The sequence below is a fragment of the Eretmochelys imbricata genome, chromosome 10, assembly GCF_965152235.1.
Source record: "Eretmochelys imbricata isolate rEreImb1 chromosome 10, rEreImb1.hap1, whole genome shotgun sequence".
Classification (NCBI taxonomy): Eukaryota; Metazoa; Chordata; order Testudines; family Cheloniidae; genus Eretmochelys; species Eretmochelys imbricata.
Window position 1 is genome coordinate 38,175,625 of NC_135581.1, and position 24,288 is coordinate 38,199,912.

Sequence of the window (24,288 nt, forward strand, 5' to 3'; positions counted from 1 at the left end):
GCTCAGAGGGTAGCTCTTTACCCTCTGGTTCGGAGGGGAGCCACCCTGGCTCCCTACAGGAGACATGAAAGTACGTATCCTTTAAGTCGAGAGCGGCGTACCAGTCCCTTGGATCCAGGGAAGAGATGATGGAGGCAGGGAGACCATGAGGAACTTCAACTTCTTGAGAAACTTCTTTAGGTCCAGAATGGGTCTGAGGCCCAGAATTAGGAAGTAGTGGGAGTAGAATCCTCTTCCTCTTCCTTCCATGTCCCGAGGAACCTCCTCCACAGCCCCATGCCCAGGAGCTTCTTGACCTCCTGGATAGAAGTTGCTTGTGAAAAGGGCCCTGAAGAGGGATGGGGAGGTGGGAGGGAGGGGTGAGAGGGAGGAGCGGTCAAAAATTGCAGGGTATAGCACTGAGCCACTATGTCCAGGACCCAGCAGTCCAACATAACCCGTGACCAGCCCAAGCAGTCTGGGAAGGGTGGTTGAGGAAAAAGCAGGAAGGATCTGGGCAGTTGGCTGGTATGTCACTCCCGAATGCACCCTCAAAATGAGCACTTCCGGTCCCCTGGTGTTTTCCTGTGGGAGGCTACACAGGAGATTGGGATGATGAAGGGTGGTGGCAGCTAAACCAGATGTCCCTTTTCCTCACAGGCCCTTGTCAAGGCTGCTACTGTTAAGACAGTCTTTCCAGCCTCCTCCACTGTCTCGACGCCTGAGAAGTGTGCATCCCCAGGGAGCGGAGGGTCGTCCCCATGTCTTTTAGGCTGTGCAGTCGCGTATCGGTTTGATCTGAAAAAAGGCCAACACCATCAAACGGAAGGTCCTGAATAGAGATCTGCATCTCCTGGGACAGTCCGGCAGTCTAAAGCCAGGAACTGCACCACATGACCACTGCCGAGGCTACCACCTGGGCAGCTGAATCGGCCACATCCCAAGCCATTTGGAGAGTGCACCGAGCTGCCGCAGTACACTCCTCCACTAGAGTTGCGAACTCCTGGGCCGTCTCCTGAGACATGGAGTCCTTGAACTTGAGGAGAGAGTCCCACAATTTAAAGTTATAGCGACAGAAGAGGACCTGGTGGTTCGCCACCCGAAACTGAAGGCTGGCCATAGAAAAAAAAAATCTTGCGACCAAACAAATCCAGCCTCTTGGCCTTCTTATTCTTAGGGGTGGAACTGGTGGGCCCGTTTATCCCTCTCGTTGACCGTCAACATGACCAACGATCCAGGTGGCAGGTGGGTGTATAAGTACTCAAACCCTTTCATGGGAACGAAGTTCTTCTTTTCTGCCCTCTTAGAAATGGACAGGATGGAGGATGGGGTTTGCCAGATGGTCTTGGCAATGTTCAGGACCCCCTCATACACTGGGAGTGCGATGTGGGCCGGGTAAGATGGTGAAAGTACATTAAATAATGTGTCTGTCTGCTCCTCCCTCTCCTCCACCTTGAGGTCCAAGTTTGATGCCACCCTACGGAGCAGTGTCTGGTGCACCCTGAAATCATCTGGTGGGCTAGCTCTAGAGGGGCCCACCGCTGCCTTGTCCAGAAAGGTGGAGGATGATTGAACCACCGAGGGAGGTACAGTGGTGTCCTCACCCGCTGGGGAGGGCGGTCTCGGGGTAGGTACCAGCTCCTCACTCGTGGTGGCTACCAGAGTGTCCTGCACTAAACCTGGTGCTGTTGGTACCATGGGCGCTGACTTCGGCCTGTGTGATGCGGCGACTGAGGGCTGGCAGGAGTGGAGCAACGGCATAACAAGAATGCCCCAGCCGTTCCAATAAGGTCGTTGGGTCGGCCACTGGGCCTGCTGTCAGGCTGGCACCGATGCCGCTGACGCGTTCCCTGGAGCTCAATAACATTGCTGCCTGGGCGAGGGGCTGAAGTCCACCTCCGAGCCGGAGAAGTCGTCACCCTCCAGTGACTAAGGCGAGGCTGGTGAGGCTTGGGTCTGGTGGCTCACCGTCGCCACTGGCGACCACTGCTGGGAGCAGTCTGATCAGTGCTAGGAGTAGGGAAAGCAGCGCCAGGTCAGGGAGCAACCTCAAGGTCTCAGTAATGGTGACCAACAGCATGACAAAGACCAGTCCCGAGGAGATAGTCTATGCCCGTGCGAGCCCCGGTGTGAAGACGGGGATCGGGAGCACAGTGCCGATGACTTGTAGCGACGAGCCGGAGACCTGGGCCAATGCAGAGACCAAGAACATGTCGACCTATGGTTCTGTCTTGGTTCTGGAGACTGGTGGTGCTCACTTGTCTTGTGCAAGGTCTTGCTGGCAGGCTTGCCCTCATGGGGAGCCATAACCCGTGCCAGCTGCGGCGGGGGCATTCTTAGCTGTCCAGGCTGAGAGGGGGTCGACTGCACCGTCAGCTCGGGCCCTTCACTGTTCTCTGAAGTTGGTGGCGTGTCCTTTCAGGGGGAGGAACTCCCTGGGGCTAAGCCCTTTTGCGGGTCCGGAGTAGGCGTAAGGCCCGAACAGGGTCCTTTGCCCAGAGCCCCCTGATCGGGTTTGCTCAGTGCCAACTTCTTTGTTTTCTTTGGCACCGGGGATTGGTGCCGGGAAGAGCCTGATGCCAGGGGTGCACTACGCACCGAAGCCGAAGTGCTGTGTGCCATGTCGGGCCATGCCAGCTCCAAAGCTGGGCACAGGGTAACCTGCATCACGAGGGCCCTGAAACTTATGTTGCGCTCTCTCTGTGTCCGAGGACGAAAGTTCTTACAGATGCAACAGCACTCCTTTATTTGGGATTTCCTGAGGCAGTTTAGACAACTATCTTGCGGGTCACTAACAAGCATAGGCCTGTTACACGTGGAGCAAGGCTTAACACCTGGAAACTGGGGCATGCCCCTCCTGGGGCAAAGTCTCCACCAGGACACTATCTAACTAAACACTTAACAGCTACTTAAAAGCTAACTAACAACAATTAAACTTGGTGGGATAATTCACATGACTGGAGTATTGTCATGGATGGATATAAACTATTCAGGAAGGACAGGCAGGGCAGAAAAGGTGGGGGAGTTGCATTGTATGTAAGAGAGCAGTATGACTGCTCAGAGCTCGGGTATGAAACTGCAGAAAAACCTGAGAGTCTCTGGATTAAGTTTAGAAGTGTGAGCAACAAGGGTGATGTCATGGTGGGAGTCTGCTATAGATCACCGGACTAGGGGGAGGAGGTGGACGAGACTTTCTTCTGGCAACTCACGGAAGTGACTAGATCGCAGGCCCTGGTTCTCATGGGAGACTTCAATCACCCTGATATCTGCTGGGAGAGCAATACAGCGGTACACAGACAATCCAGGAAGTTTTTGGAAAGTGTAGGGGACAATTTCCTGGTGCAAGTGCTGGAGGAACCAACTAGGGGAAGAGCTCTTCTTGACCTGCTGCTCACAAACAGGGAAGAATTAGTAGGGGGAGCAAAAGTGGATGGGAACCTGGGAGGCAGTGACCATGAGATGGTCGAGTTCAGGATCCTGACACAAGGAAGAAAGGAGAGCAGCAGAATATGGAGCCTGGACTTCAGAAAAGCAGACTTTGACTCCTTCAGAGAACTGATGGGCAGGATCCCCTGGGAGAATAACATGAGGGGGAAAGGAGTCCAGGAGACTGGCTATATTTTAAAGAATCCTTATTGAGGTTACAGGGACAAACCATCCCGATGTGTAGAAAGAAAAGTAAATATGGCAGGAGACCAGCTTGGCTTAACAGTGAAATCTTTGCTGAGCTTTAACACAAAAAAGAAGCTTACAAGAAGTGGAAGACTGGACAAAGGACCAGGGAAGAGTAAAAAAATATTGCTCAGGCATGCAGGAGTGAAATCAGGAAGGCCAAATCACACTTGGAGTTGCAGCTACGAAGAGATGTTAAGAGTAACAAGAAAGGGTTTCTTCAGGTATGTTAGCAACAAGAAAAAGGTCAAGGAAAGTGTGGGCCCCTTACTGAATGGGGGAGGCAACCTAGTGACAGAGCATGTGGAAAAAGCTCCAGTACAGTGACCACTAAATTCAAGCTGTCGCGCCCTGGGTGGTAGACCGAGGTGAGCCATGCTTGCAACGGCCTGAGCCGGGGCCTGGCATGTCGGGTCACGTACGTCCACGAAGCCATGTGGCTGAGGAGACTCATGCACCCTCATGCTGTCGAGGTCGGGAATTGCAGAAGGCCTTGAATGATGCCCACGATAGCCCGGAAGCGGGAGTCTGGTAGGAGGGCCTGCGCCTGAACAGACGCCAGCACTGCCCCGATGAATTCTATCCTCTGGGTCAGTTCTAGGGTCGATTTCTCCACGTTGAGGAGGAGACCCAGCCGTTCAAACATACATTTGACCAGGTGGAGTTGGGACTGCACCTGCTTTCTGGTGCAGCCCCGAAGTAACAGTCATCAGGTAGGGATACACTTGTACCTGCCGTCGACAGAGGAAGGCAGCCACAATCAACATACACTTGGTGAACACTTGTGGGGACCTTGAAAGGCCAAATGGAAGGGCCATAAACTGGTAATGTTCACGGTTGACCACGAAGCGCAGGAAGTGTCTGTGCGCCAGATGAACTGCTATGTGGAAGTACGCCTCCTTCATGTCGAGGGCAGCATACCAGTCTCCAGGATCCAAGAGGAGGATAATGGTGCCAAGGGAGACAATGCGGAACTTCAACTTTACTGTGAATTTGTTGAGCCAGTGCAGATCCAGAATGGGCCGGAGGCCCCCTTTGGCCTTGTGGATTAGGAAATAGCAGGAGTAGAACCCCTTGCCACTTAGATCCCGTGCAACCTCTTCTATCGCCCCCATGGCAAGGAGCGCCCGAACCTCCTGAATAAGGAGATGCTCGTGAGCGGGGTCCCTGAAGTGGGATGGGGAAGGGGGGTGGGAAGGCGAGTAGGAGCAGAATTGGAGAGCATATGCTGCTTCCACCGTGAGGAGGACCCAGCAGTCCAAGGTTATTTGGAACCATGCACGGTGGAAGTGGGATAAACTATTCAAAAAGGGTGGGGAAGGATCCAGGAGTAAGTCTGGTATGCCATCCCCGGGCATCCTTTCAAAAGGCCTGCTTGGAACCCGACGATGGTTTGGTCAGTCCCTGGCCTTGACCAGACGGGAGGTTGGAGAGCTTCCTTCTGCCATTCCTCCCCCACCACCTGTAAAAATCCTGCCTCGACCGAGGAGGATACAAGCGCTGTTGCGGCTGCTGGGGCTTGAAGTGTTTCCAATGGGTTGCTGGGGTGTGCATACCCAGGGACTTCATCGTTGCGCTCGAGTCCTTAAGGCTATGCAGCCTAGAGTCAGCCTGTTCTGTGAACAGGCCCTCCCCATCAAAGTGCAGGTGCAGTGTCTGCTGAACCTCAGGAGGCAGGCCAGGCCTCATGGCAACCCCGGAGGACAAGGTACACATGGCTGAGTCTGCAGCGTCCAGTGAGGCCTGCAAAGAGGTCTGTTCCACTGTCTGGCCTCTTCAATAAGAGTCCCAAACTCCTCTCTGGACTCAGGTGGTATACGCTTCTTGAACTTCAGCATAGAGTTCCAGGAGTTAAGGTTGTAGCGGCTCAGGAGTGCCTGCTGATTAGCAATCCGGAGCTGGAGCCTCCCTGTGGAGTACACCTTGCAGCCAGACAAGTCCAGCTACTTGGCGTCCTTAGACTTAGGAGCTGGGGCCTGCTGCCAGTGCCTCTCCTTCTCATTCATGGCCGCAACTACCAGCGAGCAGGGCTTCAGGTGCATGAAGAGGTAGTCATAGCCCTTCGAGGGTACAAACTATTTGCGTTCGACCCCATTGGCCATAGGGGGAATGGAGGCTGGGGTCTGCCAGATGGCTTTGGCATTGGACTGAATGGTCTTGATGACGGGCAGGGCCATCCTCGATGGACCTTCCGGGGCCAAAATGACCGCCACCAAGTCCTCCTATTCCACCGCCTGCTCAGCCTGCAGACCCATGTTGCGTGCCACCCTGCACAGGAGGTCTTGGTGGGGGCAGATGTCTATGGGTGGCGGCCTGGAAATAGAGATGCCTGCCACAGCCTCGTCAGGGGAGGAGGAAAGAGGCCAGAGGGGGGAGAGGGTCATCTTGACCTCCCTGTTCTATGCGGGCTTGATGCCCCGTGTCACTGACCATAGGCCAAGGCTCAGGAATTGGAGTTGGAAGGGGTCCCGAGGGAGGGAGGGGGCACGATGGTTCCTCCGCACCCCGAGGAGTGGGCCGACTGGTCGAGGCTTCCAGCACCCTTGTTTCATTAGCGGCCGACCAGGAAGCTCCAGATTATGCACCCTGGGCCTGATGGTACGTCCACGAAGTCCAGAATGGTCACTGGGTGGGCCCCTGCCCATGCAGCGGCCATGATCCTGCCCCCATGTCAGGGCAGCTACTGTCTGACTGGTGGCGGGCCCGACCCAAAGACCGCAACCCCATCTCCAAACCCAAGGAATGAGATCAGGACTGCAAGGGCCAGGGTGGCACCAAGCGGATCTGCGCCGATGAGCAGTGCCAAGGAGGAGGAGAGCGGTGCCGTGAGGCTGGGGAGTACAATCAGCACAGAGACGGGGAGCGGTGCCAGGACTCTGAGCAGTGCCAGGACTTACCCAACGGAGTCGATAGATGGATCAGTGCCAGCTTGCCTTGAGATGGTGCCGTCTGCTGAGGCACCAGAAGCTTGGTGTGGAGTGGAGGGGACCCTGGTGCCGTCATGGCAATGAGGTCCCTCGCAGCCGCAAAGGTGTCCGGGGTGGACAGTAGCTGAACTTCCACCACACTGCGGCACGGGGATTCCAACGGCAGTGGACTCAACGGCTCCCGCAGTGGGGCCAAAGTCAACGGTGCCGCGTCCACAAGTTTTGCTCCCGGGCGCTTCTCCCCTGGATGCGCCAGAGGTCAGCTCCAGGGGGCTGGGTCTCTGCAAAGGAGAGCCACCCTTTTCTGGCTTCCGGTGTCACTTTGGTGCCGGGGAGTGGGAGCGGTGCCTGGGAGTGGGAGCAGTGTTGCAGGCTTCGGTGCCGGGGAGCAGTGGTGCCATGGGTCTCAGCGAGAGTCCATCCGCGGTGCCACATCCACCACCGCCGACAGGGCGCTGTGTACCAAAGAGCTCAGTGCCAGGTCCTGCCGCGCCGAAGGAGTCCATAAGGAGCTAAGGTCCATGAGGAGCTGCTTCAGGAGAAAGTCCCACTCCTTCTTAATCCAAGGATGAAATCCCTTGCAGATTCTGCACTTCTCGGTTTGGTAAACCTCCCCCAGACACTTCAGACAAGAATCATGGGGGTCGCCCATTGGCATGGGCTTGAAGCAGAATTTGCAGGGCTTAAATCCTGGGGACTTGGGCATTAGAGCCACAAAGAAAGATGGTTAGACAACGCAACTGCCACTAACTACAAAAAAACAAAAGAAACTAACAACAAAAATCAGAACAACTACTATCATGCATCCGATGAAGTGAGCTGTAGCTCACGAAAGCTTATGCTCAAATAAATTGATTAGTCTCTAAGGTGCCACAAGTACTCCTTTTCTTTTTACTATCTAAATGAAGCTAGGGACACGTGGAGAACTTGCTAAGCAAGACGCCACAGTTCCAACGACCATGATGGGCAGTAAGAAGGAACTGAGGGGGCGCTGGATCGGCAGGGTCATATATTGAGCACCATGTAGGCGCCACTCCAGGGGGCTCCACAGCCAACCCAAGGGATGCTGCTAGGGGAAAAACTTTCTGACGGCCGTGCATGCGGGCGTGCACTCACCTAATTGGAATCGATATGAGCAATCACTCAAAGAAAAACCGCATCTTCTTGAGATATTTGTTGAGATGATGCAGATCTAGGATAGGCCTTAGGCTCTCTTTTGCCTTGGGAATCAAGAGATAGCGGGCAGAGAATCCTTTCCCTCTCAGTTCTGGAGGAACTACCTCCACAGCCCCTGTCCACAGGAGGGCTTGGAGAAGAAGTTGCTTGTGAGAAGGGTCCTTGAAGCGGGACGGGGCATGGGGGTGTGATGTAGGGATTGAAATAAACTGGAGGGTGTGCCCCACTGCAATGGTACTGAGCACCCAGTGGTCTGATGTTATTGACGCCCAAGCAGGGAGGTATGATAAACGGCGATCCAAAAACAAAATGGGGATGTGCTGATCCAAGGGGCAGACTGGTAGTCCATAGAATCATAGAATATAAGGGTAGGAAGGGACCTCAGGAGGTCATCTAGTCCAACCCCCTGCTCAAAGCAGGACCAACACCAACTAAATCATCCCAGCCAGGGCTTTGTCAAGCCTGACCTTAAAAACTTCAAAGGAAGGAGATTCCACCACCTCCCTAGGTAACCCATTCCAGTGCTTCACCATCCTCCCAGGGAAATAGTGTTTCCTAATATTCAACCTAAACCTCCCCCACTGCAACTTGAGACCATTACTCCTTGTTCAGTCATCTGCTACCACTGAGAACAGTCTAGACCCATCCTCTTTGGAATCCCCTTTCAGGTAGTTGAAAGCAGCTATCAAATCCCCCCACATTCCTCGCTTCTGCAGACTAAATAATTCCAGTTCCCTCAGCCTCTCCTCATAAGTTTTCATGTGTTCCAGCACCCTAATTATTTTTGTTGCCCTCCAGTGGACTCTTTCCAATTTCTCCACATCTTTGTAGTGTGGGGCCCAAAAATGGACACAGTACTCCAGATGAGGCCTCACCAATGTCGAATAGCGGGGAACGATCACATCCCTTGATCTGCTGGCAATGCTCCTACTTACACAGCCCAAAATGCTGTTAGCCTTCTTGGCAACAAGAGCACACTGTTGACTCATATCCAGCTTCTCGTCCACTGTAACCCCTAGGTCCTTTTCTGCTGAACTGCTGCCGAGCCATTCCGTCCCTAGTCTGTAGCAGTGCGTGGGATTCTTCCTTCCTAAGTGCAGGACTCTGCACTTTTCCTTGTTGAACCTCATCAGATTTCTTTTGGCCCAAACCTCTGATTTGTCTAGGTCCCTCTGTATCCTATCCCTACCCTCAAACATATCTACCGCTCCTCCCAGTTTAGTGTCATCTGCAAACTTGCTGAGGGTGTAATCCATGCCATCCTCCAGATCATTAATGAAGATATTGAACAAAACCGACCCCAGGACCGACCCTTTGTGCACTCCTCTTGATACCGGCTGCCAGCTAGACATGGAGCCATTGATCACTACCCGTTGATCCCGACAATCTAGCCAACTTTCTATCCACCTTATAGTCCATTCATCCAGCCCATACTTCTTTAACTTGCTGGCAAGAATACTGTGGGAGACCGTATCAAAAGCTTTGCTAAAGTCAAGGAATAACCCATCCACTGCTTTTCCCTCATCCACACAGCCAGTTATCTTGTCATAGAAAGCAATTAGGTGAATCCATGCTGACTGTTCCTGATCACTTTCCTCTCCTCTAAGTGCTTCAAAATTGATTTCTTCAGGACCTGCTCCATGATTTTTCCATGGATTGAGTTGAGGCTGACTGGCCTGTAGTTCCCCAGATCCTCCTTCTTCCCTTTTTTAAAGATGGGCACTACATTAGCCTTTTTCCAGTCATCCGGGACCTCTCCCGGATCGCCATGAGTTTTCAAAGATAATGGCCAATGGCTCTGCAAATCACATCCGCCAACTCCTTTAGAACCCTCGGATGCACTGCACCCGGCCCCATGGACTTGTGCTCATCCAGCTGTTCTAAATAGTCCTGAACCACTTCTTTCTCCACAGAGGGCTGGTCACCTCCTCCCCATACTGTGCTGCCCAGTGCAGTAGTCTGGGAGGTGACCTTGTTCGTGAAGACAGAGGCAAAAAAAGCATTGAGTACATTAGCTTTTTCCACATGCTCTGTCACTAGGTTGCCTCCCTCATTCAGTAAGGGGCCCACACTTTCTTTGACCTTTTTCTTGTTACTAACATACCTGAAGAAACCCTTCTTGTTACTCTTAACATCCCTGGCTAGCTGCAACTCCAACTGTGATTTGGCCTTCCTGATTTTACTCCTGAATGCCTGAGCAATATTTTTATACTCCTCCCTGGTCATTTGTCCAATCTTCCATTTCTTGTAGGCTTCTTTTTTGTATTTAAGATCAGCCAGGATTTCACTGTTAAGCCAAGCTGGTGGCCTGCCATATTTACTATTCTTTCTACACATCGGGATGGTTTGTTCCTGCAACCTCACTAAAGATTCTTTAAGGATCCATCCCCGAGCATGCCTTCAAATGGACTGCTGTTCCTGCGTGGGAAACGGCTAGTGCCCGGTTGGGCAGTAGCATTGGCCAGCTGGCCCTGATGGCACCTGTAACCTCTCCTCATTCTTTTGTAGAGCTTATGTCTGGGTGGAGCAGAGAATCTAAGGGGTTGCTGAAGCCTGAAGTGCTTTCATGAGGCTGCCGGTATATAAACACCTAGGGACCGCAGTGTGGCTCTGGAGTCCTTGAGGCCATGCAGTTTTGAGTCCATCTGGTCCAAAAATAGTGAGGACCCTTCAAATGGAAGATCTTGCACTAGCTGCTGCACCTCTTGTGACAGTCTGAAGACTGCAGATATGAACCAGGCTGCCAAATCTACTGCATCAAAGGCAGCTTGGAGAGAAGTTCTGGCCACCGCCTTTTCTTCCTCCAAGATGGGCAAGAATTCCTGCCATGATTTTTGCAGCAGGAAGTCCTTAAATTTGGTCATGGAGTCCCAAACATTGAAGTCATATCGCCCTAGCAGTGCCTCCTAGTTTGCGACACAGAGTTGGAGACTTGCATAAGAATAAATTTGTCTACCAAAAAGGTTCAAGTGTTTTTCCTCCTCATTTTTTGGGGGTAGCACTGGGCTGGCCCTGCCTATCCCGCTCGTTGGCTGCCGCGACCACCAGGGAGTCTGGGGGCAGGTGAGAGTACATATACTTGAACCCTTTTGTGGGCACATAGTACTTTACCGCCTGCAGAGAGCCAGGGTGGCTTCCTTCCGAACCAGAGGGTAAAGAGCCACCCTCTCAGCCTGAGTGGGCAGGGCCAGACCAAGCTTACGCCAATCCCCGAAAGGGGAGGGATGGGACAGGAAGTACAAAGGGCGGGGCCCTTTGCCCAGTGAGGGCAGCACCAGGGCAGCACCAGGGAGGGAGACAGACACTGGCTGCTCCCTCCAGACCCTGCTGCCGACCCAGGGGAGGCCCTGGGCCAGGAGGAACCTGACCAGGAGGAAGGCCTGTGGCAACCAGGACTGCCAGCCGCTGAGTACCCGGAGGACCTGGAGGGGCCAGGCTGTAACCCGGGCCAGCGTGAGCCCAACACAGAGGGGGAGCTGGAGCTGCCAGCAGCTGAATACCTGGATGAGCTGGAGGGACCAGAGAGGCCCGCTTGAGAGACTGGGTAGGAAGTAGCCCAGGGGCAGAACTGCACAGTGTGGTGGATGTATTTGGTCAGCGGGGCGTGGATAGACCCCCGCTGACCCAGCGGCGGGACCTTCGCCTCCCGCCACTGTCAGGGCCCTCGGCTGGAATGCAGTGGAGTCGGGTGGGCCTGCGTTCCCTTACCCCGGCCAACCTGCCTTGGGTAGCAGAATCGCACGCTACAAACCCGTGCCGGCGCTCCCCGGTGCCCGAGGGGCGCGCTGCAGACTCGTGCCGGCGCTCCCCGGTGCCCGAGGGGTGCGCTGCAGACTCCGGCTGGCACACCTTTTCCGCTAATTCCCCAGCACCTGAAAGGTGTGACTAAGGCCTGCCCGTGGGACCATAGCTCTCCATTGCCCCCTAGGGGCTCGGTGGACCGATTGAAACCTGTCACACCACCCTTTTAGAAATTGGCGGCAGAGATGAAGGTGTCTGCCATAGTGCTTTTACCCCCCCATGCAAAGGTAGAGTCACCTTGGCAGGAGCCACAAGAATATCAAAAAGGGCGTCCATTGGCTCTTTGAGCTCCTCTGCCTCCTGGCCCAGGTTGGCAGCCACCCTCTCAAGGAGATCCTGGTGGGCTCACAAGTTATCAGAAGACAGGCCATTAACAAGACCCACGAATGCCTCATCTGGGGAAGATGAGGAGGATGCCAGTGTGGACGAGTGGCCAGATCCTCTACCTCTCCTGTGGCCATCTCAACTGGGGGTACTGCTGGGGTTTTGGTACCGGGTCTGAGTTTGAACCTGATTTCAGTCCTGACTGGGGCAGGGCCACAGCCCATCTCTCAGAGATAACCACAGATGGGAGGTACAAGAACTGTCTCGGTGCTGCTGGGAACCCCCAAGGGTTCCAATACTGCCACTGGACTGGCCACTCCCTGGAGGCCACAGGCCCATAGATGGGCCAGCACAGAAGTCCGCCTGATATGCCAGGTGATGGCGCCTCTTTTGAGGGGACGCTGCCTCCCTCACAGAGTCTGACGATGGCTCCTCATATGAAGAACAGGGCAGTGTCGTTGATGCACCCTCTTGCCAGCTATGATGGGTAGCTGGAGAATGATGCCTCTGTACCAGAGACCAGCTAGAGGCCAGCAATCGGTGTTGGAACTCTGGTGAGTGGCATCAGGACTCCGGTGACGGGTGCTCGGGTTCGGGGGATTGGTGCTGGGTGACCAATGCCTGGGAGCGGGTGATCGGTGCCATTGCTCCACTGGAGACTGACGTCGGGTAGGTAATGGAGACTGGCGATGGGCTGGGGACCATGGTGGAGGGCATAGGCGCTGACTCTGTGGGTGCTCCAGGGCTGGAGCATCCATGGGGAAAAATGGTGGGTGCTGAGCACCCACCGCTAGCCCCCCTATCACCACCCACCGCCAGCACCTCCCGCTCACCGGCAGGCCCTGTGGATCAGTGCCTCCCCCTCCTTCCTAGCCTCCTGCAAGCCGCAAAGCAGCAGTTTCACAGTGTGCAGGAGGCTGGGAAGAAGGAGAGAGGACGCAGCACGGTCAGGGGAGGGAGTGGAACTGGGTGGGAAGAGACGGGGTGGGAGTGGAGAGGGGGCAGGAAGAAGCGGGGCGGGGCCTTGAGGGAAGGGGTGGAGTTGGGATGAGGCCTGGGGCAGAGCCGGGGGTCGAGCATCGCACGGCACTTTGGAAAGTCAGTGTTTGTGATTGAGGGCCCTGTGCAGGCTTCCCCCACAATACAACTGCCCTCAGTAGTTCCCTGGCGGTAGGCAACCAGTTCCAAGGTGTAAGAGGAACTGGCAGGGCCATCAGGTCCCTGGCCACCTGAAAGGCTTCCAGCATTGAGGGCGCCCTCAGGTGTGCTGTGCCTCTGCAATTCCCAGGCATATGGGATGGCTCCTAGTTTGGGCTGGACACCCTTGTGGTGAAGCCGCACGCCCTTGTGGTGAAGGCGAGTGGCCCAGCACAGGTCACGTCTCGCTCCCCAAGTCTCTCTGGTGTCCTTTGGGCACTGGGGAGCACCCTCTTGGGGCATGCTTCTTGTGCCACTTTCTCTGCACTGGGGATGTAGAGCAGTGCTGAGGGGTGCATGGTGCCGGGGGCGCACTACACACTGAGGCAGACATGCTCAGTGCCGAGTCCAACCAGCTCAGCTCGGAGCCCAATCTAGCACGGCTTCCATCAGCAGAGCTTTCAACCTGGTGTCCCAGGCTTTTTAAGTGTGGGGTCTAAAGCCCTGGCAGATCCTGCACTTCTCTTACATGAGCCTCTACCAGGCACTTTAAGCAGCTGACGTGGGATCACTCATGGGCATGAGTTTAGTGCAGGCAGCACATGGCTTGACACCCAGAGATCAGGGCATTCCCCATCCGGGGAACAACGTCCCTTAAGGGGACTAACTCACTAACTAATGACTAAAAGAAACTAACACCTAAAACTAACTATTTACAAGAAAACAGTTCAGTGAACCACAAGTAGAGGCATGCCAAAGCAAGGCATGTTCTAGCAATTGTCATGGGCGGTAAGAAGGAACTGGAAGGGCGCAGGGCCGGCACTGCCCCTTATACTGGCCCAGAAGCATGGGCATCCAGGGGGTGCTAGAGCTGGCCCTACAGATACCACTGGGAGAAAAATCTCCGGCAACAGTGCATGTGGCTTGTGCACACCTGACATGGAATGGACATGAGAAATGACGTGAAGTAGTCTGAGTTACAAACTCTGCAAGGGAGCACTTAAATCTAAACCAAAAGCCTTTTTCACTGGAATGTAAATATAATTTAATGGAAACATCTCTACTGGGTTTTAGAAATCCTAAAATTATTTTTATAAAACTTAATTTTGGGCAAAAATTGACTAAACAGTATCTCTTTAATTTACTTAAATTAGGTGTATACTTGAATAATAAGTTACTGAGTCCTGGAAACCAAGACCTGTTTTGTACAGGTAATTTATGAAACCAGTTTAAGTCTCTCTTGAATCTTTTATCTCTGCTGATTTTTAAACACCATAGATTTTAGAATGAAAGTTTCCAAAACAGATGTATAAACTGTGCTCACAATATCTAAGTGGGGATACAAACATGTACATGTTTGCACAAAGAATGCAGTTACATACATAGAAATACTGACTGTAGAAGCACACACCCATTTGAATGCACATTTATCCATTCTAGGCATGCAACTGTATTTTACACATGCATTTACCTGCTTGTTCCCACATATTTTGACACATTTTAAAAACTCTGGCCCTTACAAAGTCCCTTTGTCTACTATTGTTGTTTCTTATTATTTAGATTGTAGTAGTGCCCAAATATGCTAGGTGTTTTATAATAAAGAAAATGACACAGGTCCTTCAGCCAAAACTTTAAATTGCACATTTTCCTTCCTATGCCAAGGGAGAGGTGCAACGTTTACTGAACCCCAATCTGTATCTTTTCAGCCATAAACACAGCACCGGACCTCTGAGAGGGATGAGAGATGACTGGTTAGTTTCAACACTATAGGTCACTGCCCTTCTCTGGTGAGTAAGAAAGGGGTTCTTGAATAATCAGTGAGGCCAGCACCCTATACCACAAGAACATATGCACCCCTATCTGGGTCTGGTTTGCCTCAGGCACTGATCTGAGGAGAAACTAAACAAGAAAAAACAGTGTGGGTCAACTACATGCAGCAGGGTAAACTCACTAAGTAAGCTTCCCAGGCACTTCAGTAATGTATTATTAATTATCCCATTGTTCCACCAGCCCTGGACCAGCAGTACTCACCTGCCAGGTGCGGACCTGAACTCTATTTGGCTCAACTGTGTAAATGCTTTCTTCATGCATAGCCAGCACTGGAGAATCACAGAGGAAAGAGCCTGGAACATTCACAAGAATACCATCATTAGAATAAATGGTTACATGCTATTAATCAAAGTAAAACATTCTGCCCAGAAAGCAGTCTCTTTCAGTCTAATTCATGAAGTGACTAGTCCTTAAAGTGGTCTCAAGAAAGTAGTGTGCATTGACAGCAGGTCATTTCCAACTCCAAACAAATCTGTTCTTCAACCATTCTGTAGCAGTTCCCAAAATACTTCCCCTCCCCACATTCATCTGTCCCTTATGCTGGTTTCTCATCAGGAACTACATCCAGAGTATGAAATTATAACTCAAACAGAAGGCACTCCATATGCTCTGTTCATATGTAAGGGGTGGAAGAGCAGGGGGAGGCAGAGAGATGGAAATTGACCAGCCCCAGTTTTACTATCAGATGAGATGATTCACCCTTCCATGATTTCGCTACAAGTGGGAAGTTGTAAATGAGGGTGCAACAGAACTGGAGTTGCTCTGGAACAATCTGTGAATATCACATGCTGACCGGGCTATTGGGATAGTTACTGGAATATGTTGGTTTAGTAATAGGGAGGATTGTAAGGACAAAATCAGCAGGAAGGGAAGAAGAATAGCCCACGATAAGCCACTTCTCAGCAAACACCTGAAGGTTCTTTAGAGAAAACGTGTGAACTACTGGCCTTTAAGAGTCCACCCCATGGCTCCAGCCAACTTACAGAACCAATTTTGACAGCATCATCCATGCCTGGGAATCAGAAGACCAAAAGGACTAGAGCAGTTTAAAAAAATCTCTCAATCGCTCTCTCTCTCTCCAGCGAGCAGGTAGTGGTTGGGGAACTGTTTGCAGGGGCAGACTGACAAAAAGTTCCAGTGAGGGTATCTGAAGAAGCTACGTGTGCCTAGCGCACCATCACAGGATGGTAGGACTTTAGGTAAGACAGACATGTATGTAAAAGATTGCATCTGAAGAAGTGGTTTTTTATCCATGAAAGCTTATGCCCAAATAAATCTGTTAGTCTTTAAGGTGCCACAAGAAGTGGAAGATTGGACAAATGACCAGGTAGGAGTATAAAAATATTGCTCAGGCATACAGGAGTGAAATCAGGAAGGCCAAGTCACACTTGGAGTTGCAGCTAGCCAGGGACTTTAACAGTAACAAGAAGGGTTTCTTCAGGTATGGTAAAAAGAAAAGGAGTACTTGTGGCATCTTAGAGACTAACCAATTTATTTGAGCATAAGCTTTCGTGAGCTAAGAAAAAGGTCAGGGAAAGTGTGGGCCCCTTACTGAATGAGGGAGGCAACCTAGTGACAGAGCATGTGGAAAAAGCTAATGTACTCAATGCTTTCTTTGCCTCTGTCTTCACGAACAAGGTCAGCTCCCAGACTACTGCACTGAGCAGCACAGTATGGGGAAGAGGTGACCAGCCCTCTGTGGAGAAAGAAGTGGTTCAGGATTATTTAAAAAAGCTGGACGAGCACAAGTCCATGGGGCCAGATGCACTGTATCCGAGAGTGCTAAAGGAATTGGCGGATGTGATTTGCAGAGCCATTGGCCATTATCTTTGAAAACTCATAGTGATCCGGGAGAGGTCCCGGATGACTGGAAAAAGGCCAATGTAGTGCCCATCTTTAAAAAAGAGAAGGAGGAGGATCTGGGGAACTACAGGCCAGTCAGCCTCACCTCAGTCCCTGAACAAATCATGGAGCAGATACTCAAGGTATCAATTTTGAAGCACTCAGAGGAGAGGAAAGTGATCAGGAACAGTCAGCATGGATTCACCAAGGGCAAGTCTTGCCTGAATATCCTAATTGCCTTCTAGGACAAGATAAGTGGCTCTGCGGATAAGGGGAAAGCAGTGGATGTGTTATTCCTTGACTTTAGCAAAGCTTTTGACACGGTCTCCCATAGTATTCTTGCCAGCAAGTTAAAGAAGTATGGGCTGGATGAATGGACTATAAGGTGGATAGAAAGTTGGCTAGATTGTCGGGATCAACGGGTAGTGATCAATGGCTCCATGTCTAGCTGGCAGCCGGTATCAAGAGGAGTGCACAAAGGGTCGGTCCTGGGGTCGGTTTTGTTCAATATCTTCATTAATGATCGGGAGGATGGCATGGATTTCACCCTTAGCAAGTTTGCAGATGACACTAAACTGGGAGGAGCAGTAGATACGCTGGAGGGTAGGGATAGGATACAGAGGGACCTAGACAAATTAGAGGATTGGGCCAAAAGAAATCTGATGAGGTTTAACAAGGAAAAGTGCAGAGTCCTGCACTTAGAAGGGAAGAATCCCATACGCTGCTACAGACTAGGGACTGAGAGGCTAGGCAGCAGTTCTGCAGAAGAGGACCTAGGGGTTACAGTGGATGAGAAGCTGGATATGAGTTAACAATGTGCCCTTGTTGCCAAAAAGGCTAATGGCATTTTGGGCTGTGTAAGTACGAGCATTGTCAGCAGATCGAGAGACGTGATCGTTCCCCTCTATTCGGCATTGATAAGGCCTCATCTGGAGTACCGTGTCCAGTTTTGGGCCCCACCCTACAAGAAGGATGTGAAAAAATTGGAAAGAGTCTAGAGGAGGGCAACAAAAATTATTACGGTGCTGGAGTACATGACTTATGAGGAGAGGCTGAGGGAACTGGGATTATTTAGTTTGCAGAAGAGAAGAATGAGGGGGGATTTGATAGCTGCTTTCAATTACCTGAAAGGGGGTTCCAAAGAGGATGGATCTAGACTGTTCTTAGTGGAAGCAGATGACAGAACAAGGAGTAATGGTCTCAAGTTGCAGTGGGGGAGGTTTAGGTTGGATATTAGGAAAAACTTTTTCACTAGGAGGGTGGTGAAGCACTGGAATGGGTTACCTAGAGAGGTGGTGGAATCTCCTTCCTTAGAGATTTTTATGGTCAGGCTTGGGATGATTTAGTTGGGGATTGGTGCTGCTTTGAGCAGGGGGTTGGACTAGATGACCTTCTGAGGTCCCTTCCAACCCTGATATTCTATGATTGTATGATTCTCACCTAATCACATAAATCTAGGATTTAATGCTTTAAGAAGAGTACCAAATATCAAGAGTTGGCAATACTGCACAAAGCTAATGAGAACTTTGAGGCTCTAATGCCTCCTTGGCTTAGAAATGTCCTGTGCCACTGGACTCCTTGTTATGCATGTAAACTGTCATTTAAAAATCCTTTTATTTTAAATGTTTTGTTCCTACTATTAAAATAAACAATACTTGGGCTTTTAAGAAGGCTGTTTGGTCACACACTCCCAAAGGGAGAAATCACAGCTACCAAACCCAGTTGGACCTCTACTATTAGAAGGTGTTCAGATACTGTGGTGGTGAGCACAGTATAGGAACCTAAATAAAATAGGGTAAGCACAATTCATACACAGGGTACTATAGCCAGGGCCCAGTCTTAAGAGAAGGAGAATTGTGGAATTCCACCTCAGGAGAGGTAAATGCATGAGGCCTGCCTGACAGCTGATGCACTCAGATCTTCAAGGGGTCAGAGGTACAGCTAGCCCTGTAACCATGACAAGGGACTTCTACATTTGAACATTATTTTGCAATGAAACCATTCTGTGGGTTTTTGTGTATTTATTTTTTTAAATCTAATCAACGCATTCTTATTAATCTAATGCAGTTTCTTAGCACTAAACTAACTAGGAGCAGTGCCCAAGAGAAGAGTGAAATGAAGTGATCAGAAGTGATGTGAACATGTTTTGTGGTGGGTAACAAGCATTATCTGTTAACACTGGCACATAAGTCTGTTTTCAGTTTCCCAGCACCCACAGGCCTTAAAAGTAGATATTGTTTTATAATATCATTAAAAATAAAGCCTTACATTTGTATCACACTTGCAAATGCAATAAGGTAGGACTTTTATATATGATTTACTAAGAACTATGTCTCTGGAATGTGCTTCATCAGGGTTTGAGTTTTGTGTGGGTTATTTTAAACTGATTTAGCTTGGGATTTTCTGTTTTGTTTTTAACCTGTGAATAAGGCATCTCAGAGATATAATCAAGCTATTCTAGCTCTCTTGTAGTTTCTATGCTATCAAGACCCCTAAGGAGTGGAAGTGTACATCATTTCTACTACAGCTCAGTTCCTTGCTTAGTACTACTCATGATACATATATAAGAATGTAGAGAGATTCAGGTATCAAACTGCACACTATATCCAGGGGTTTCAGCTAGTGATTAGAGCAAAGGTCTGGGAGCCAGGATTTGAGTTCTGGTCTTGTCATTGACTCAGATGATCAAGGATCTGTCCACCTCTTTATGCCTTATTTTCCTATTCTGTAAAATTGGAATACCAACCATTTTACAGGAGTATTGTGAGGGCTAATTAGGTGCTTGTAAAGTTCTGATATGCAAAGTATGATTATTAAAGCCTAGGAGTTATCATGAGTTCAGTGAATGTATAATTTTTGGGGGATTCACCACCCTCATACATGTTCTCCTGTGGGCTACCTCTTGTGAAGTCCTACCTGCATTTCGTAAAGTGGCTCCTGAGCATTCAAAGACAGTGACTTGCTTCCCATTCCAGAACACTACAGCATCCTGAAATAGCCATAGAGAAGTTACAAAGCAGTTTCATTTCTGCTGGAAACATGCATGAAATACTTCAACGATTTATAACTCAGTTTAGTGCCAATCTAGTAATTCTGCTGAAGTCCCATGTAGAGTCTATGCTATATTCATTTCTGTGCACGAACAAACAACAATGGAATAAACTTTCCATCACAGCCAACATCTTATACCTTCCTCTATATATTTGCTGTGTTGTCCAATGCCCAAAGGTCAGTAACCAGGGAGCTATTAATGAATAATTGTGCTGCCTGGAAATCAGCTCCATTGGAATATGCCTGTTGTAGTAGTGATGCTATTTTCCATCAACACACATATACTGCATAAGCAACTAAAATATAAGGAAGGGGGAATCTAAGAAGAGTTAGATAAATTATGGTGGAAACTTTGGATTCCATCTCTGAAATAATTAAACCACATTAAGTAAGTGAGTCTTCGGCAAGAAAAGAAACTGCTCACAACAACTGAGATGGTGAGTTACCTTAGTGGCAAATACTCCATTAATATGCATATCAATGCGGAGGCTGTGCGTGGTTCCTGTACTGAAGAAGGTCACATTAAGCAGATTTGGGGACACTTGCACTACTGCCACCTGCTGGTGGAAATGAGATGACATAGCCTGCTCGCTGAGGATCACCACAGAGCTCATGTTGTTCACTGCCAGTAGGTTTTTCCTGGAGCCCCACTACACACAGAGAGGGTGAGAAAAATCCAACATACTTTCATCAGAGATTTTTGAAACACTAATTCAGAGGGGCCTCAGTTACAGCTAGTGTTTTGGGGTGGGGGGCACAGATAACATACATATGAATATAATCTCAAAATGAAATCCTAGTTTCTGAACTCAGGCATAGTCAAGAGGTTGCATACCCACATGTACTTCTTCAGGGTATGCTATAACTATATTTTCACCTATACTCCTTCAGTACATGGAGGGGGGCATGGATCAGCGTTCATGTTGCACTCCCAGTCAGTACCCAGCCCCAGCTGGAAAAGCTAAGGATCCAACCAGAGGACCAAATTCTGGTCATGTGCCACTTGAGGCATGTTGCACATACACTAAGAAGAAGGGTACATGGAAGAGCCTGTTTTAAACTATTACCTCTTTTCATCCCACCGCTTGCCACTATTACACCATCTTGCATTCAGTACTGTTAGAGAAAGATAAAGTACTCAACAAGATAGCTAATACCTTTTCCTATAAAATCATAGATTATCAGGGTTGGAAGGGACCTTAGGAGATCATCTAGTCCAACCCCCCTGCTCAAATCAAGACCAATTGCCAATTTTTGCCCCAGATCCCTAATTGGCCCCCTCAAGGATTGAACTCACAACCCTGGGTTTAGCAGGGCAATGCTCAAACCACTGAGCTATTCCTCTCCCCCCTGCCCCCCAGCAAGATGTGCATGTGAGGTTCTTTCTCATGACAAATTGTTTCTTCTTTGACTACCCAAAGTCCTATTAGCAGTTTTCTTAAGATTTCACCTAGAGCTGGTTCAAATATTTTAGATGAAAAATGCAGTTTCAACCAAAAAACATTTTCCCCAAGACTTAGATGGTAGGTGGCAGCAGTGGAGAATGAGGTAGCAGTAACCCCCCACTACACTTTAGTCCAGCGGTCAGGGCACTCACCTGAGATGTGGAAGACCTGAGTCCAATTTCCCCTCTAGTGATGTGGAGAACGGATCTGAAAATTGCAGGAGAGGACTATGGGATATTCTGGGGAAGGTCTTTCTCAGTCTCTCCCACTGAAGCTTTTCCTCTTTATATAAACAGTCACTGGAGCAGGAACATGAACTTGGGTCTCCCACATCCTACTTGAGTGCCCCAACCACCAGGCTATACAGTCGCCCTCTCACTCACTCAGTCTTGTCCAATGACTATTCACTGTCATTATGAATTGCCACTATGAATATCTAGTTCTAATTTCACCCTCTTTTGCCAGCCATCTCAATCAATAGTGCAGTTCAACTTCCCAGGCCATACAGTACCCATCATGTGAACAAATTAAGAGGTCTGAGTATTTTTCCCTATTGAGTCCCACCCTACTCAGGCTAAATAATATTATTATTAATTATTATTATTATTTTATTAAATATTGATTATTTCCCCCCAAAAAATTTAAGACCAGTCACACACAAAAGTCTTTCATAAGCAATAATTGGGGAGAGTTCTATTGAATTTAATAGGGATTAGACTAATCGGTTTCTACAAATCATCAACAGAATTTTATCAAAATTACTCCAAAAGCCTACACAATAAATAGGAAGGCTCTCCTTCTCTGTTTTAAGCCATCATGTAGTGGGGATATAGTTCTCTGCTGAGTTCTACAGACGGTCTCCAAAAAAAGAAAACCCAAAACAAAACAACCGTATACGAAGAGTACATGACTGGCTTTGACCAAAACACAGCATAATGTTTTAAGCCTATTGCTAAACTGATTCCCGGAGGGGAGAACACTGTCTTGGAGTCTTCTTTTGAGGCCTCTTTGACCAACTTCATTTTGGATAGACAGAGAATTTTCAAGGAAGCACTCAAGACCAAGATTGGACTGCTATACCTGTCCAATACCCTTCAGCAGATCTCACAGCCAGTAAAGCCAGGAGTCTTCCCAAGGTAGAAGAGTCATTTGTTCGCACTTGCGCATCACTGACACCTTCCAAGTACTTCAGGCAATTCTTTAAGCCACTCAAATACAACACATGTCAGAAGAGCTTTGATGGTAAAATGGAGGTGTGTCGTCTCAAGTGCCCAGTTCTGAGATCTTACCGCTTCCCTATGGCCTTCATTTGTACTTCATTAACAGATACAGTCAACTAGTTTGGTTATGGCTTACTTGGACCAGTTATTTAAATACCATTTAAGTTTTTGCAGGGTATAGTATCCCAGATAAGTCTAATGGGTTTGCTGTACATTAATAAACTATTATTTACATTATGATAGCCCCCAAAGGCCCCAGCCCCATTGTGCTACGCAAGTTAAAAATCTGTAACAAAGAGATGGTCCCTGCCCTCAAGAGCTAACAATATAAATAATAAATAAAGCCACTTGTGCAATGTTAGTACACAGAGCTTCCTGCAGCAGTAAATTGCTGCAACTCTACTTTATCCTGCCAAACTTTGCAGCAGAAAATGATAAATTGTATATCATCTGGGACCATTAAACTGCCTCTAAATTGTCGTTACAGTAATATAAATAATAATATGATGATCGGGAAAGAAAAGAAAGCTGTGGTGGCCATGTTAGGGGACTCCAAAATCCGAGTGAATAGGACTTTTGTATGATATGCAAGACCTGACTCTGGGATGACTTGTGTAGTTATTCATTTCAGTTAACAGATGGTAGCCTGTATATATACATAGTTACGATAGTAACTGGCTTGATGCCATGTTCCCCTTTTTGTCCCTTGTTTCTAAACTTTAAAGCCTGAAGTTTCTTATGTTTAGTCCCATCAAAGGAGATTTTTTTTCCTGAATGTTTGGGGTGGCTTGTCAAATTTGCATCAGCTTTTCATTACAAAAGATTTTTCTTACTTTCTTTGAAAAGTCATTTCTCAAAAACAGCTCAGCCCACAGGTTCCAAATTTGGTTTATTCTATTGATCTCAATAAGATCTGATATCTAACTATTTTTGGAAAGTTTGGTGAACTCACTGTGGGGTTATTAAGTATATTTCTTTGAAATGTATGACAATTCCATGAATGCTCCACAGATATTACAGAGCTCCCAGGTTCCTTGTATGGCATCCATGAGGGGCTTAGAAACTCTGTCAGAGTAGACATACCAAATGGGTTAGGATAAACTGCAGAATTTATAAGTGCTGCAGAAGCAGAAGGCACTCTTGGGCTCCAGAAACTCTCTGTCCTGCAGAACTTGTAAGCGCTAAAAGTTTCTGAGACATGGTGAGTCTCCATGGATCCTGCATTTTACTGGGATTTTTGAGCTACTGGTAGAAAATTTTAATTTTCAGATTTTCAAGTGTTTGTTTTTAACTATAACACTGAATTCAAAACATTTGGGGTGTTTCTATGACTACACCATTCTAATAACATTGACTTAAATATCTGTATATGGTGGTAATTGTACTTTAACCTAATCTGTGATCTGAAAAATAAGGCTAAATTATAGCTTTATTATTTTTCATTTTCATTTCTGAAGGTACTTCATTAACAGCACTGATTGACAGCTACCATACTATTATACTCCAGCATAAATGAACGAGAGCAGTGGTTCTCAAACTGGGGTCCAGAGTCCAGTTCTCAAACTGGGGTCCACGAGGGTACTCCAGGGGGTCTACAAGTCATGTCCGGGGCCGCTGGCCCCGCTAATCAACTCCTCCCTCTCCCTCCCAGTGCCTCCTGAATATTGCAGAACAGCTGTTCAGCAGCGTGTAGGAGGAACTGGGAGGGAGGGGAAGGAGTGGGGATGGGGCGCGCTCAGGGGAGGGGGCAGAAAGAGGAGGGGCAGGGGTGGAGCAAGGGGTGGGAAGAGGTGGGGGTGGGGTCTTGGGGAAAGGGGTGGAGTTGGGGCAGGCCTGGGGCTGACTGAGGGTTGAGCACTACTGGAGAAAATCAGAAGCTGGCTT

General features: G+C 49.1%; 1 protein-coding gene across 1 annotated transcript in view; it reads right to left on the reverse strand.

Moving 5' to 3' along the window:
• IFT140 (intraflagellar transport 140) overlaps positions 1-24,288 on the reverse strand; it is a 253,776-nt gene that overhangs the window by 138,401 nt on the left and 91,087 nt on the right. Inside the window, 3 exon segments of the mRNA XM_077828863.1 lie at positions 15,048-15,139; positions 19,605-19,677; positions 20,186-20,389. Coding sequence (XP_077684989.1) covers positions 15,048-15,139; positions 19,605-19,677; positions 20,186-20,389 — 369 coding nt within the window.